At 33.6% G+C, this 14,299-nt stretch overlaps 1 protein-coding gene across 5 annotated transcripts in view; it reads right to left on the bottom strand.

Moving 5' to 3' along the window:
* The window catches only part of aPKC (protein kinase C iota type), an 850,264-nt gene that overhangs the window by 231,384 nt on the left and 604,581 nt on the right, over nt 1-14,299 (bottom strand). For 3 of the 5 annotated variants that reach the window (XM_081736916.1, XM_081736920.1, XM_081736918.1), the window contains one exon: nt 9,141-9,256. The exons of 1 other annotated variant lie outside the window; for it this stretch is intronic. In XM_081736916.1, coding sequence (XP_081593042.1) covers nt 9,141-9,256 — 116 coding nt within the window. Of the gene's footprint in view, nt 1-9,140; nt 9,257-12,659; nt 12,776-14,299 lie in introns of all 5 variants that reach the window. One more of the 5 variants, XM_081736917.1, reaches the window with a different exon arrangement.

The raw sequence follows: 14,299 nt of genomic DNA, 5'->3' as shown, positions 1-14,299 counted from the left end.
TTCTGACCCCTCTCAAGTTTCACGCATACGCCACTAGACTTGTGCGTCATCTAAAATTATCTCTGATGTATAACAACTTATTGCTTAACAACTCTTCTGCGCTGTACAAAAGCAACTTACAATAAAACTCATACTATTCTAACTCGGCGTTCCAGTTATTTAAAACGCCTATCTAAAGTTTTCAAAGTACGACCTCACCTACTCATATTCTCTCAGAAAGTACCTCCGAAGAAGCCGTTCGTCGAAGTCATTATTATCACATCTCTTTCGTTCTCTGGTTCCTACGTGAACCACTACACCAGTCACGCCTGTTGAGGACCGAACTCTTTATCTTCTGTAGTTGAGTGAACCATCACCCTTCTGTGTGTGTTCTGCGACTCCAGTACTATTCCTGCATTCGCCGTGAGAATTCCGATTGGAGAAAGAACTTCACTCTCCGTAGGAAGTGGAAGCATCTTGTTGGTTTTACCGCTCGAACCAATACAGACATCTTCTGGGAATTCTTGGCTGCAACGAACATCTTGTTACCACGCTAAGCTCAACTGGACTTATACAGGACTCGACGATATCTCCAGAGGCCACTTGGAACTCTTTCATCTGTGTAGGTGTTGAATTGCGAGGTGAGTGATTTAAATTGTTTTAGTGATTTTAATTGTGCATCTTGATTCCTCGCATCGACTCAGAATCACGTCTACTTCTTTGCACCCAATATCCGATTTCAGTGTTTGTGTAAAGTGATTCTACAACTAAGGTTGTTAGCGATAACTATCTCTTCCATTTTATTGTTTTATCGATTAAATTGTTATTAGGCTGAATTATTTAAGTATAGTCAAGCCTGACCTTGTCTTGTGAAGTTTTATGTATTTGAGGTCCATTAAGTGTGTTAATAATCCTGTCTCCATTGCATTAGCTTTATTTTTTTATTCATTGTTGTATAATACGTGCCTAATTATTAAGTTGTCGTCCCGCTACAAATATTTATTTCTTTGCACGAGTCCTAGTTGTCTATTATTTTGGTGTGCTAATTAATCTCGTTGTTATGTGGGCTTCACGTTAACTAGTGACCCCCTTTGGAGCCGCCACTGCCCTAAAGTGCTGGCAATTACCTGCGGGACATTCACGGATTAAGGCTCCCTTATAATCTCGTAAACTCGTGTTTAAGCTTTGTAATTAATTATTGTCATACCTAGGCACTCATCCTGTTCTCTCTCTCCCTATCAAATCACCTTGCCGACAGCCTTGTTAGTCGGACATTGTTTGAACAGGACGGACCTCCTCCCTACCGTACTAATAAATTGCAGAGCCCCATAGACTGCTCAGCTCCATTACATTTTTAATGTCAGGCAACCCTTTAAGTCAGAGATATTCTTGAGACCTTTCGTGGTCCTTTATTAATTATTCTGTTAGTTTGATTTCGGCTACCTTTGGTAGAGATATTGTCGCTAATAATCTCTTTTTATGTTCGTGACCTGTGGTGGGACTCCCTCACCAGTGGCCGCAAAAGTTCTGATCGCCTCCTGCCACCGGCCCCGACAGTTGATTTCTACAACTTCTGGTTCGAACACAGGGTTAAGGAAAGAGACAGAACCTATTATTGGAACGCCGAATCGATTTTTTTAAAAATCTTACCGTTTCTGCTCTGATACCTGTCAACAGATGGACGGACATAATCGTTCTGTTAAACTTCCTATACACAGCCTAGCATAGTTTGGTAGTGTAAAAAATGGCGCGAGTGTTACTGGAACAATAATTGTTTAAAGCTTAGCATACCTTATGTTGATTAATATACGTAATTTTAATCCTCTATACAAGTTTTGTTAAGCAAGTGTTATACATAATATAAATATGCACTATTTTTCACGTTTCGGCATCGTAACAATGCTTCTTTGACAATGTTGTTCTCCACCTGTAATACCTATATACTTTGTGTACAAAATAATACTCTACTTTGTATACAAAGTAATGGATTATTTCATTAAAAAGAAAAAAAAAAACTTATTTCTGACTTTTGCTTAGTAAATCTTGAACAGAAAGATGACAGAAGGAAAACATGAATTCATCTGTGCCTGTGTTGATTACTCTGGAACATAGTGTGCTTTCGAACCACGTAAGCTCTCTCCAGGAATCGAACCCAGGTTCCCCGTGTCAAATGCTTTAATGTCCTTTTGTAGATTGCAATCTTACTATTCCCTCTTTATGGAGCAGATCCAAATTTTCTTTCAAGTTATTTCCTAAACAGTTACAAGCGTAATCCAACACAAGATTTCAGATTAATCATTTGCGTAGATCAAGATTTTATACCACTATAGACAATAAAAAACAATCTCTTTGGCCGTTAAAAGAAATTGGACTCTTGAGATAACTATTAAAGCATCGCATTCGCAATATTACTGGCGACGAGTCAGACAATTCTCATTGCGTTTTCCAAATGAAATTTTGCCTCAAGCCCTGTAATGCCACTATCTCCTTTAAGATGACACACTTTCTTCACAGCGAAACGCGAAATAACTACGTCTGCCATCTGTTGCCACACACTGGTACTACGATACCGCAAGCTGTGCGTTCACCATGGCTGACCACCGACGAAAAGTTGTATAAAATATCTACGAATATATATTTTCCTCTTCTCTCGGCGTGCATCATCTGTCACCATCGTCCTACATCCATGTAGAAGTTAAGGAATCTAGTTTTCTCCAGACTATCTACATTACACACGACGATTAATTTCCTTCTCCCGGAAATATCACTCATCTAAATACAGTGAAACCTCTCTAAAGCGGACAGCCGTGGGGAATCAAAAATTGTCCGCTATAGAGAGGTGTCCGCCTTAGAGAGGTTTCAATATTTTCTTACGTAAATTAATAAACAAGGTAATATGCAATTAGAAAAAAATATTTTTCCATGAATTACGTATTTATGAATATTACCAAAATACCTGCATTATTTTGCTCCATCCAATTCGAGGCACAACATGGGAATAAGGTGTTATAGTTCTCTGCACTTTACACTTATCGCTACTTACTACGTTTTCGGTGTGTTGCTTTAATTTGTGAGTTAATTGTAGTCCAGCAATGACTTTCTTAAAAGATAATATGCGTACCCGTGGTCAAAAATATCAAACTTGTCTTCTGTTTGGTTAGATATTCCAGCGGGACAGTAGAATGATGTGTCATTCCAAACATTGGGCAACTGTCAATCACTTTCGTTTCTGAAGCAGGTTGGGTAGGAGTGGAATGCAAGCAAAGGATATAAGGGTGTTGTGAAACAGAGACCCTTCCTCTGGGTTGCTGAGTAGACAGTTGAGGAGGCAAAATGTTGTCACACCCACATGTTCTTCCTTGGTGACATACGTATGAATTACTAAAGGTGTATTTTTACTGCACTTTCCAACTTGTTTCTAGAGAAAGTGTCCGTAATACGAAGGTAAATAATACCTATAAAAGACAAGAAAGACTGTCCGTGTCCGTACTAGATAGTGTCCGCTTTAGAGAGGTTTGCCAATATGTTTTTTCCTATTACAGTGTTTGGGGATTACAAAATATGTCCGTTATGGGAGGTGTCCGCTTTATAGAGGTGTCCGTTAGTAGAGGTTTCACTGTACTTCAATAAAATGCGTCGCGCTATAGAAAACACAATTCTACCAGTAACGATGTGACGCTAGAAAATTTGACAGTACAGTTGCCTCACTGAACATATGACAAATAAATATTATATATAATATATATCTAATATTTATTTGTCATATTTTCAGTGAGGCATCTGTACTGTCCATTTTTCTAGCGTCACATCGTTACTGGTAGAATTGTGTTTTCTAAAACATTATCATATGTAGACACTGGAAATATATATGTTTCCAGTCTCTACATACTCCGTGCGTAATTTAAATTAAATATGTTGAGAAAGCGAGTAATGTAAACCTAATAACTGAAGAGGATGAAAATATCCAATTAGAGATAATTTCCCACATTCCCTTTGCGATTACTGTACTAACCTAGATGTCCGTAAGAAAATTTCCCTCGACCGACACATTTTATTTTTCTTTTTCTTATCAAACTTTTCCCTAGTTTGTTGAGTGTCCAATTCCTATGACAGACAGAAGTTATGCCATAAGATTAATTGAGCTATGTTAAAGAAAGTGCCAACCACATTTGTTTTATTCATGTCTTTTGTTTCTAATTTTTTTTCCTTCCCTTTTTCTAAATAAACAAAAATATCTACACGTAGCCACTAGGTGCAAATTATGCTACTTTGAACACAGGCACACAAACTATTGTTATCGTATTGGTTTATCTCTGAAGAACAAAGGCAAATTTAAGCATTTATATTAAGCATACAAGGTAGTAGTGTTTAATCAGTCAGTGAGATTTTCCCTGGATTTTTCATGTTTTATCGAAACTTTCCCTAGGGAAATTTTCCTACATTAGGGAAATTTCCCTGAAACTGCGAACGCTGTGATAATCATGGATCTAGGGGATTTAACTCTCTGAGTTAACTCTATCTGTTGTTTAAATCTATTCCATTTGTGAACATCTTATACACATAATGTTAAGTACGCACTTTAATGTAACTGAATAATAAAATAGTTATTTACCTGGAATGAGTAGTTTGTGGTGCGCTGCAATATTTCATCTTACGACACCATGTTCAGGTCGATATATACAGGCATAGGAAACAGAAATATCGACGCGAGGATTAAAGAACACATCAAGAACATGAAAGACATAAATCAAGCAGTTTCAGGATTGTCAAAACATTTGACGAATGTAAGCATTGCATTGAAGAAGGTAACATTACATGACACGTTTCTCATTAATGGAGAGATTAACATCTGAATCATATTTTATGAGAACCCTTAAAGTGAATTTAGATAAAAACAGGCTAGATAGACAGTCTCCTTTAGTATCGGAAGATATATGATGTGCGTTAATAATAATAATAATAATAATAATAATAATAATAATAATAATAATAATAATAATAATAATAATAATAATAATAATACGAAGAAGAAGAAGTAGTAGCAGTAACAACAACCGAAGTGAAAAGCTTTAATAAAAATCTCCACAAATACAGTTTGGTGCCAAGATATCCACAGGAATCACGTTCAGTAATAGCCCAGACAGAACAAAAAACGGTAAACAATGTTGGGTAACTTTTTCAGTGTATTACCACTTCTAGCTTCAAACTTTGGTACTGACAACTTTACCTCTTTCGGTTCCGAACCTGAAGTATTACTTTTCCGTAAACTGCGAAGAAATCAGAAGAGTGCAAATACATCAGTTCAATGATATTCTGAAAATCTTACATGAAGATGCTCTCAGAAATGTTAAGACAACGAAATATTGCATCAGATTTTACATAAACTACGCATTCCAAGCAAATAACTATTTTATTATTTAATTATATTGTGTTTATTATTGAAAGGATAAAAAAATACTTGCGTTTATTCAATTTATTTCTATAGCGAGTTTAACCTCAAATGTTAGCCATATACTGTACACCAGTCGATCAAAATGAAAATATCCCCTTATCCACAGAAAATGATTTCTCAGAGGACAAGAAAAACTCCTGCAATTCAAAAATGGATTTAGCGAGTATAGAGTTCCAGTTGTTCTATACCTATATAGCATCCCTGGCAATAGGATCATACAAGCTTTTATCAAAGGTATCAACAAATAGAGAACTGAAAGACCATGCATACACGGATAAGAAAGTTTTTCGTTTGACAAACTCGCACATAAGACCAAGTTTCGATTGGGACATCACGTTGTTGATTACCTCTGGTGAGTGAGGTCCCTGTTTCGATCCCGGGACAAGTAAGTTTGTGGTGGACAACATCGTGACGTAGGCTTTCTCGGGGTACTTCTGTTTCCTCCCACTTTCTCATTCCATCAATTCTTCCATCACTGTCTCCATTAGCCTAAAGGGTATAATTATGGGACGTTAAACGGAAAAATTTAAATTTGTTGATGGAATAATGATCATTTCTTTCATTCAACATATTTCTCATGTGGTTTCTTATGATGATGTTACTCAAATGTATATATTAATATCGATTGGGGATTAGAAAAATACAAATTAGGTAAATGAACTTCTTACAGATTGGATTACGCAATCATAGAAACACAATTTTCGTGTTCTTTACATTCTTCTTTCATATCCGAATAAGGGAAAAGCAGGTTCGCTTGGTTCAAGTACACAAATTATCTGAAAGCTTTCGTTTTCTATTTACATATTGCATATATCGATCGTTAATTTTGGTATTAAATAAACGATTCACGTATTATATTTCCTTATCTTTTCATATGAGGTTTTGCTTAACGGATGAAAACAGTGAACCAATATCAAAAACTTATGATGATGATCATCAATCCACTTCTGGATAATGTTCTCTCCAAATCTGCTGTATATATATATATAAAGCTTAAAAGGAGAAAGAAAAACTGCAGCTGTTGAAAAGAAACATGATATAACCTAGAAATGATCTTCACCTTCAACAGCACAGAATATCCACAGAGCAGAACCATTTTTACATAATATTATGAGAATAAATTTATTCAATAAACAGTCATTTAATGTGGAAAATATAGGCTATGATATAAAGTTTCTAAAGGTTAAAAGAATACATGTTATATTCCATTATTACAAATATCTTTCGGCATTAGGAATTATATATATTTCTGGACATTCGGCATCTATGGCCATTGTAGTTTGTCACGTATGAGGGACAGTGTTGCCAGCTTGGGATATAAGTAGCGGATTGGGCGATTTTTTAAATGCCTTCGCTACCAAAATTTCAAATTGGGCGAGAAGCTACTTTTAAGGCTACTTTTAATTATATACAGGCTATAACTCTTAACAATGCGCTACTTTCTTATTTGCATACATGAAATCAGAAATTATTATTTTTATGTAATACAATAAAAGCTTTGTTTGTTGAATATTCTATCACGATTAACAATTCGATATTAGTTCAATTCTTGTTTTAGTGCTTTTTAATTTCCAGATCCGACAACACGACTTTTGTTGAAGTTTTTCACATCCCTGCCCTCCCGTCTTTGCTGGCCTGGACCTCACACCTCTTAAACCCACAATTCTACCAAGTTTCAAGTTTCATTTCGTATTTCAACTACCTAAAAGATAAGATTTTATATCCCAAGAAAACGATCATTTAAATAACATGGGAATTTCTTCTTCTTTCTCTTTTATATCCCTTAAGCATTAAAAATATTCACTTTGGGCAATTTTCCTGTCAGTTAGTTCCGGAAAGCTACAACCATGCGAAATTTCATCATTCTAATCTTGCCGGAAGTGTCTAAACATTTTGGGGTGTAGAAGATGTCCCATGTAAGTAACATGGAAAAATTTTTCAGTTCTCCATAAGACCACTCTACTGTTGGAAATTTTTATTTTTTAGTGATTTGCTTAGGTAACGCTAACGAAAATGTACAAGCATACTGAATTTCAAGTTTGTATTCCGATTCCAAGTATCTAAAATATGAGAAAACAGAAAAAAAGCCCATTTAAACAACATAGGGAATTTCTTCATCTCTTCTTTCGACCCCTTAAAAATTAAAAACATTCACTTTTGGCAATTTTCCTGTGGGATAATCCTGGAAAGCTACAATCATGCCAAATTTCAGCTTTCCACGTCAACCGGAAGTATCCGTTTAATTTATGTCAGTTCATGTAGTTTTATATATAGTTAGGATACATTATATAAGCGTGAATACCCATTTCTGTCGATGACTGAATAGTGCAATCTCATGTAGTCAATCTGAATCCACTATCTATATTCAATATTTTCTACTGTTTCTATTGCATTTCAGTAATATCAACCAAAAATTATCATATATTGACCTGTATCATTTGCAGACTGCGCATAAAGCAGTCGAAACTATTGTACGAAAACGATTCTTCGTTCCACGCTACTGTAATTCTATATACTACACATTTAGATTATTAACTGTTCATATGTAATTTTTGCTACGTAAAATATTCAAACTCTGTTCATCTAGACTATAAATTTACTGATAACTTGTCTCTCCCTCCTTTTCCGGAGTAAACTAAATAGATAATCAATTACTAATTATATTAAAGATGTCTAATGAACAACAAGAGAGGACTACTTGTTTAAGTCTATCATCATTACACTGAGCAAATGATAAAACGACTTGTAGTAAAGACCAATGGATACAACGAATAGGAGATACAAATTGTGATAAAAAGAAAAGAGAGGATTTGGTGTGTGTACTCCTGGTGAACTTCTATCACACGCAGAGCTGAATCCTCGTTTAAATTCCTTCTTCACATCAGTTGCTCAAACAATGAGATTCTTCTTTAATCCTTGTGCTATCTAAAGTACTAACTTCTTTCCAAATGACTGCAGTTACTTCATCGTGTCGTTTTTGATCGTATCACCCTATATCTTTTTTTTTTTTTTAACGGACATAGGCCTACACTTTTTTCGAATTTCTATGAAACAAATGCTACACTCGAATTGAGTTTTCTTAAAAGGACAGGAGTCCAGATTTTATACCATATTCACTTTTTTTTTTTTTTTTCAACTACTTTTCTGCGGCTACTGGAAAGTGTTAGAAGAATGGCTGTATTAACATAGGTAGACATTTTGTATTGCTGCATTAGCACCCAAAACATTATGATTTTTTGTTAAAAGGAAGTTTTCTTATAATGTACCAAAGGTTTTATTCCGTGGGCGGATGTCCTTTCAACAAAACTCGATCCATTTAGTCTCTATACTATGACACTTATTATTATTCGTATAATAATTCTTAGCCCTGTTAAAACTTAATTCAAAATCCGATTATTATTAACGTTGGCTTCAGAAGATTAAAAGTCTTCAGCATTAAGAGACGAGATATACCAACAACTATTCTTAGTGAAAAACTAGTTCACTCACGAACTGCTTCCGAAAATCTTCATCTTATTTAACTTTTAGAAACTAATGCATAAAAACAATTTCATTGATGTCTGAACTGACGATACAAGTTCTCGAATACCGCTCACCTCTGTCAAAGAAAATACATACAAATATCACACATATATATGTCATCTGAAAAAGAAAAGAAAGAAAAAAAACACCTCCACCAAGAGAAAACCAGAAAAGACATGCAACTTACGTATCATCCGGCGTCAAGGTAACGGGCTCATCTGTAAATTCTGGAGGGAAGTTCGCCAGATCACGATCTGATTCCAGCCGAGGTTTATAAGGTGGAGCGACTTGCTTCTGCTCTAGCTGGAAATCACAAAAGCAAAGAAATGCAAACTAACTACTTAAGCAACTACTAAAAACTAACGCATATGTAGAATGGAGAAATATGTTATTCTGAAGGAATGTATTTATACTTAAAAAAAAAAAAAAAAAAACGCATCGAGAACAACAGATAAAGGAAGAAAAGGTATGGTAGTAGGAACTGGAAGTAACAAAAGATTCTCTCCTCCTTTTATTATGTTTGTTTTCTCCTAGAATATGAAAGGAAAGGGTACTATACTATTTTTTGAACTTAAATTCACTTGGTTTCTTAAAACAATCATTATCAAATGTTCAAGAGTTAAAGAAAATTAAACTAGAAAGCGCTTTTTTTAAAAAAAAAAAAAAAACTATCATTACAGTACTTACTTTAGTTTCACGTTTTATTGAAGTGTTTTATGAATTAATGAATATGTTGTTTTTAACACACGTCAAAGTAAATGATAAAGTTCATTATTAATCAAAGCATTTTTATTAAGTGATAAAAGTGTTTCGCACACACTCTAAGTCAAAACTTTTAATACTTATGCTTCTAATAAAAATCCGAAAGGGTACAAAAGTTGTATTCCTTTCGTAAGGAAATAAGAAGTATATTTTCCGCTCTTATATATTTTCCCCCCCCAAAAAAAAACAGAGTTTCCGTTAATTTTTCTACTGTTAACTTAATTATTTTGAAAAACGTATACATACAAAATAATTAGGTTTTCAAATAAAATACATAATTAACTGAAATTTAAAACCGATTAAATGAATCGTCAAGTAAGTTAAGTAATGCTATGTTCTGTTGAAGAACTCCTTTAGCAAAGAATATGTGACGTATTATCATTAGAATCACTGCATTCCTTTAATAGGGATGCACAACATCCATGTAATAGTCTAATAGTTCATGAAGTGTAACAACAGAAGGCACTAGTATCACCGCTTCATAATGTTCATGTTGACGCTCTTTGCTGCTGAACTCAATGAGCTACTTGAAAAACAAAAAGAGTTTCAATGACAAAATGGACATTTAATCTCTGGTTCCCTTGTACTCATATTGCAAAAATCATATATAATATTTGGCCATTTGATAGAAACTGTAATTAACAGTTGTTTGAACTATACTGCATTTTACTTCCGAGAATATTTCATGCATCTGAGAATATTTCAGTTTTACACCAAAAGATATATATTACAATGGATTAAAGATATCTCGGTGATCACTTTAAAATAGATTTGAAAAATAATGGTTCCTCCAAGAAACTGTAATGACTCAAAACGAAATATCTTATTTCTTCAAGCTGAAAAATACGCGCAATCAAGCAATATCCTGATCTTCATATACATTTATAACATCAATGTAATGTGTTATCATCTTCACATATGTGTCTAGCGTTATTAATAGAGCAACCCACATTATGCTTTATTTTTTGTTTAATTATGCTTCATTTTTTCCTAATTATGCTTTATTGTTAATTTCAATCATTGTTTTACATTAATCGTGTATAATGTAGAATATTTACTATACATTAAATAATCTAAATATCTTTATCTATTTATTAATATTTTATGAAGCAATTTCTTTCATATTTAATGAACTTTCTACTTAATGCACTGTAAAGAGATATGCTTTGCTCGAATCAGTTTTTTCTATCATTTGCGTGCACCTTAGAGGTGCATATATACAGAAAGGTGCACAGAAAGTGCTCAAGTTCGAGAGGTACACATAACAATATAGTGTGGAGTTCTTGTGTACTATTCATTGTTGATGGAAAGTTTTCTTTTTTTTTTCTCCAATTTACACCGAAAAATTTACAGAAATAAAAATAAGCTTTTCATTGTTGCATTGTTATGTTATCAATGATTTTGCATTGTAAATATATATATATTTAAATATTAATATAGTATATGTTAAACTTACAGTTAAACAGAATTTCCAAGAATTATGCTTTATATTTTAAATTATGCTTTATGCTTTATTATGCTTTTAAAATTAGTTTCTTCTGGACTCTTAGACAACCACAACCATGTTCAAGGTACCAACCATATGTGTAAATTGCTGTTATGCTTTTTATGCATTTGGGTTGCTCTAGTTATTAAGTTGTTGCTACGTTAATTATTTTCCACTGTGATGTTCACTTCGTTGAAATTTAAGCTCAGTAGTTGCCAATATACATACAAGGTAACTAAGAATGATCACAACTAAACACTATTGTCTTATCCAAACAATAGTAAAATAAGGGGAATTTTCGACCAGAGCCACAGTGTTTGGCTATACCTGAAATTCATTACAGGTCTCTTATCAATGAACATTCTGAAAACTCAATTAATTAAACGGTCATACCATAAGAACAATGTGCATAAAATATCAACAAGTATTAATTTCAGTAGGGCTGTGCAGAAAGCAAAAGCAGTTTGTTTGCAAAGTCTACAAAATAAAAATTACTAAATTCGAAAATGGCAAATGGCAAATACGAAGAGAACAAGTATTTTCAACCGAATAATGTTAAATAGTAACAAAATTACTAATAGATTGATAAGTAGTAATATTCTCTTCGTAATAGTATTCCTTACTTAGACGCCTGAAAATTCTACGCAAAATATAGAATTATTGTACTTCTAAACTTAAAACTGTTTATATATACAGAATATATATATATATATATATATATAACGAAATCAATTTTGTTAGCAAAATGCTTCAGTAGGTATTCCACACTGACCTAATTATTTCTTGAATTTCTGAGGACAATTAAGTTTCCATTTCTTGAGGAATGGTTTTACGCTCCAACAGCACAATCTCTCGGGAAGGATATGACAAGGAACTAGCTTGGGGAAACCTAAGAAACCTCAATCAGAACAGCCAGCATCGGACCTATTGACTATACGACTAACATGTCACGCTTTCTGTGCGGTTTAATAAATAATGAACATACTCGTAAATACGTAAGTACTGCAATGTTAATATTAACTAATTTTCTCTCAAAGACTATGACTCAAAATATAGCAGTTGGTCGCCAGATAATTAAAATTTCCTTTATATTATTCAATATTTTTTAAATGGTAATTTATTTGAAAGATGTGAATTATTATCGTCACATAAACGTATGCTCACCAATATGTTATTTAAATTACTGGAAATAGCGAAAAATAACAGCTATTTACCCGAAATGAACTATTTTTTAATGTCGGATATACGTGTCTGAAACATTCAAAGGAAAGGAAATTACAGGGTAGGAACTGGGAGAATGAAAGTAGGATAAAAATTAAAAACTAATCGAACAAAAGACAGGTAGGTAAGACGCATGAAGTAAACTTATCAACACGAATATTTGCAAATAACTTCATGGCACTTCAGAGGGAACAAATTTCTCCCTTCTACAATGAACAATACCATCACATCACTTACGGATCATCTGGCGTTAATTCTACCGGCTCCAATGTGAATTGAGGGTCAAAATTGTCCAAGTCTAGCTCGGACTCCAACTGAGGCCTATAAGGAGGGAGGATTTGTTTCTGGTGCAGCTGAAAGAAAGAGAGAAGGAAAGAATGGGTGCTCTGAAGAATGTGCTGCTCCTCCCTTATCACAACGAGGAAGCAGTGACAAATGCAGGAAGGTGCTCTTTCCACCCAACAGTGCTATACAGAAACTTCCATACTCCAGACGGTTCGAAGGCTCAGAAGCATACATACATATTTATCACTACCTCTTTCTTTGAACATATACTTGTCATCCTTACTTACACGAACTCTTCATCCTTAACAAATACGGAAATTACGTAAATTCATATTTAAATGTTTTAATCCCGCTTACTATTATAGCTACCAACTATAGGTGCTATCTTTGATTTTTAGTTTATTGATTTAAATCGAAAAGCATTTTCCGTTTTCTGTTGGAACGAAGAGCTATGTAGTTTCATGTTCTAATTTTGCCGATTTAATCTAAATCCGTACTTATTTCAACGTAAGCATCAGTTAATGGTTCTTTCAGGACATTCTACCTAGGTAGTTATTTTGATTTATTTATTTATTTATTTATTTTTTAACGCTGACAACGGTTCGCTGAAACCTACTTTTGCTGGTTACTTCTAACTTTCAAAACACGCAATGGTAGATTGAGTTTTTCTATTTTACTATTTTCTTGTGCTCGTACTCACGTATACTTAGTACAAAAATTTAATATTTGTAATTCTTTACAATGCACGCAGTACTGAACTCGTATACGAACCTAAACTCATTTCTACAAGGCAAGGGATATCAAAAACGATCATGTAGGAGAAACTTTCGAAATTTTGTTACAACTTCATTTAACTTCAATGAAAACAAGAAAAACTTGCCTACAACAAATCAGTTAATTTAAAATTAACGATGGTTCCTACCAACTTTAAAAATGTTCACTTGTATCAATATCCTTGAAAAGGAAGTATCGTATGTTTTTGTTTATATTACATGAGTAACCTATAATTTTTATGTACATCTGTTCGTATCCGTTTTGAATTTAATTGAATACATCATTTGAAGAACAGTATTTTGCCCACCAGAATGTTCTCTTATATTTTCTCAAAATCACCTACACCTACAGAACTTCAGATACAGTTTCCCTTCTTTAAATTGCATGTTCAATTGTATTTAAGGCAACAATAGAACAGCAAACAAAACAATTACTGAAGATATTTCGGTACCTGGGTAGAACTTGTGAAGGAAAGCACACGTTTGATGGTTCCCGATGATAACAAGCAAAAAATTAAGCAAGCAAAAATTTACCAAACATAAATAAAAAAATAAATAAATAAATAAACACCCTCTCATTTTAGTTTCACATTTCTCAAAATTCTTTCACTGTAAATATCATTTTCATGCCACCTGCATTATCGTTAAAATACAATTGCATTTTTCAGATTTTGGTAATCAGCAGAGAAGCAGCAAAATGTTTCTTTTCTATGTGAAACAAAATTAGGTATCAGTACTTTTATTATTTTTTTTTTTTTTTACCAAATAAACTTTTAGAAGTTTTATTATCCATAAAATATATAATTCAAGTTGAAGGAA

Source organism: Thermobia domestica, chromosome 13 (genome assembly GCF_964235325.1).
Source record: "Thermobia domestica chromosome 13, izTheDome1.hap1.1, whole genome shotgun sequence".
In the NCBI taxonomy this organism is placed as follows: Eukaryota; Metazoa; Arthropoda; class Insecta; order Zygentoma; family Lepismatidae; genus Thermobia; species Thermobia domestica.
The sequence above is the reverse complement of the archived record's forward strand: the minus strand, read 5'-3'. Positions and strand labels throughout refer to the sequence as shown.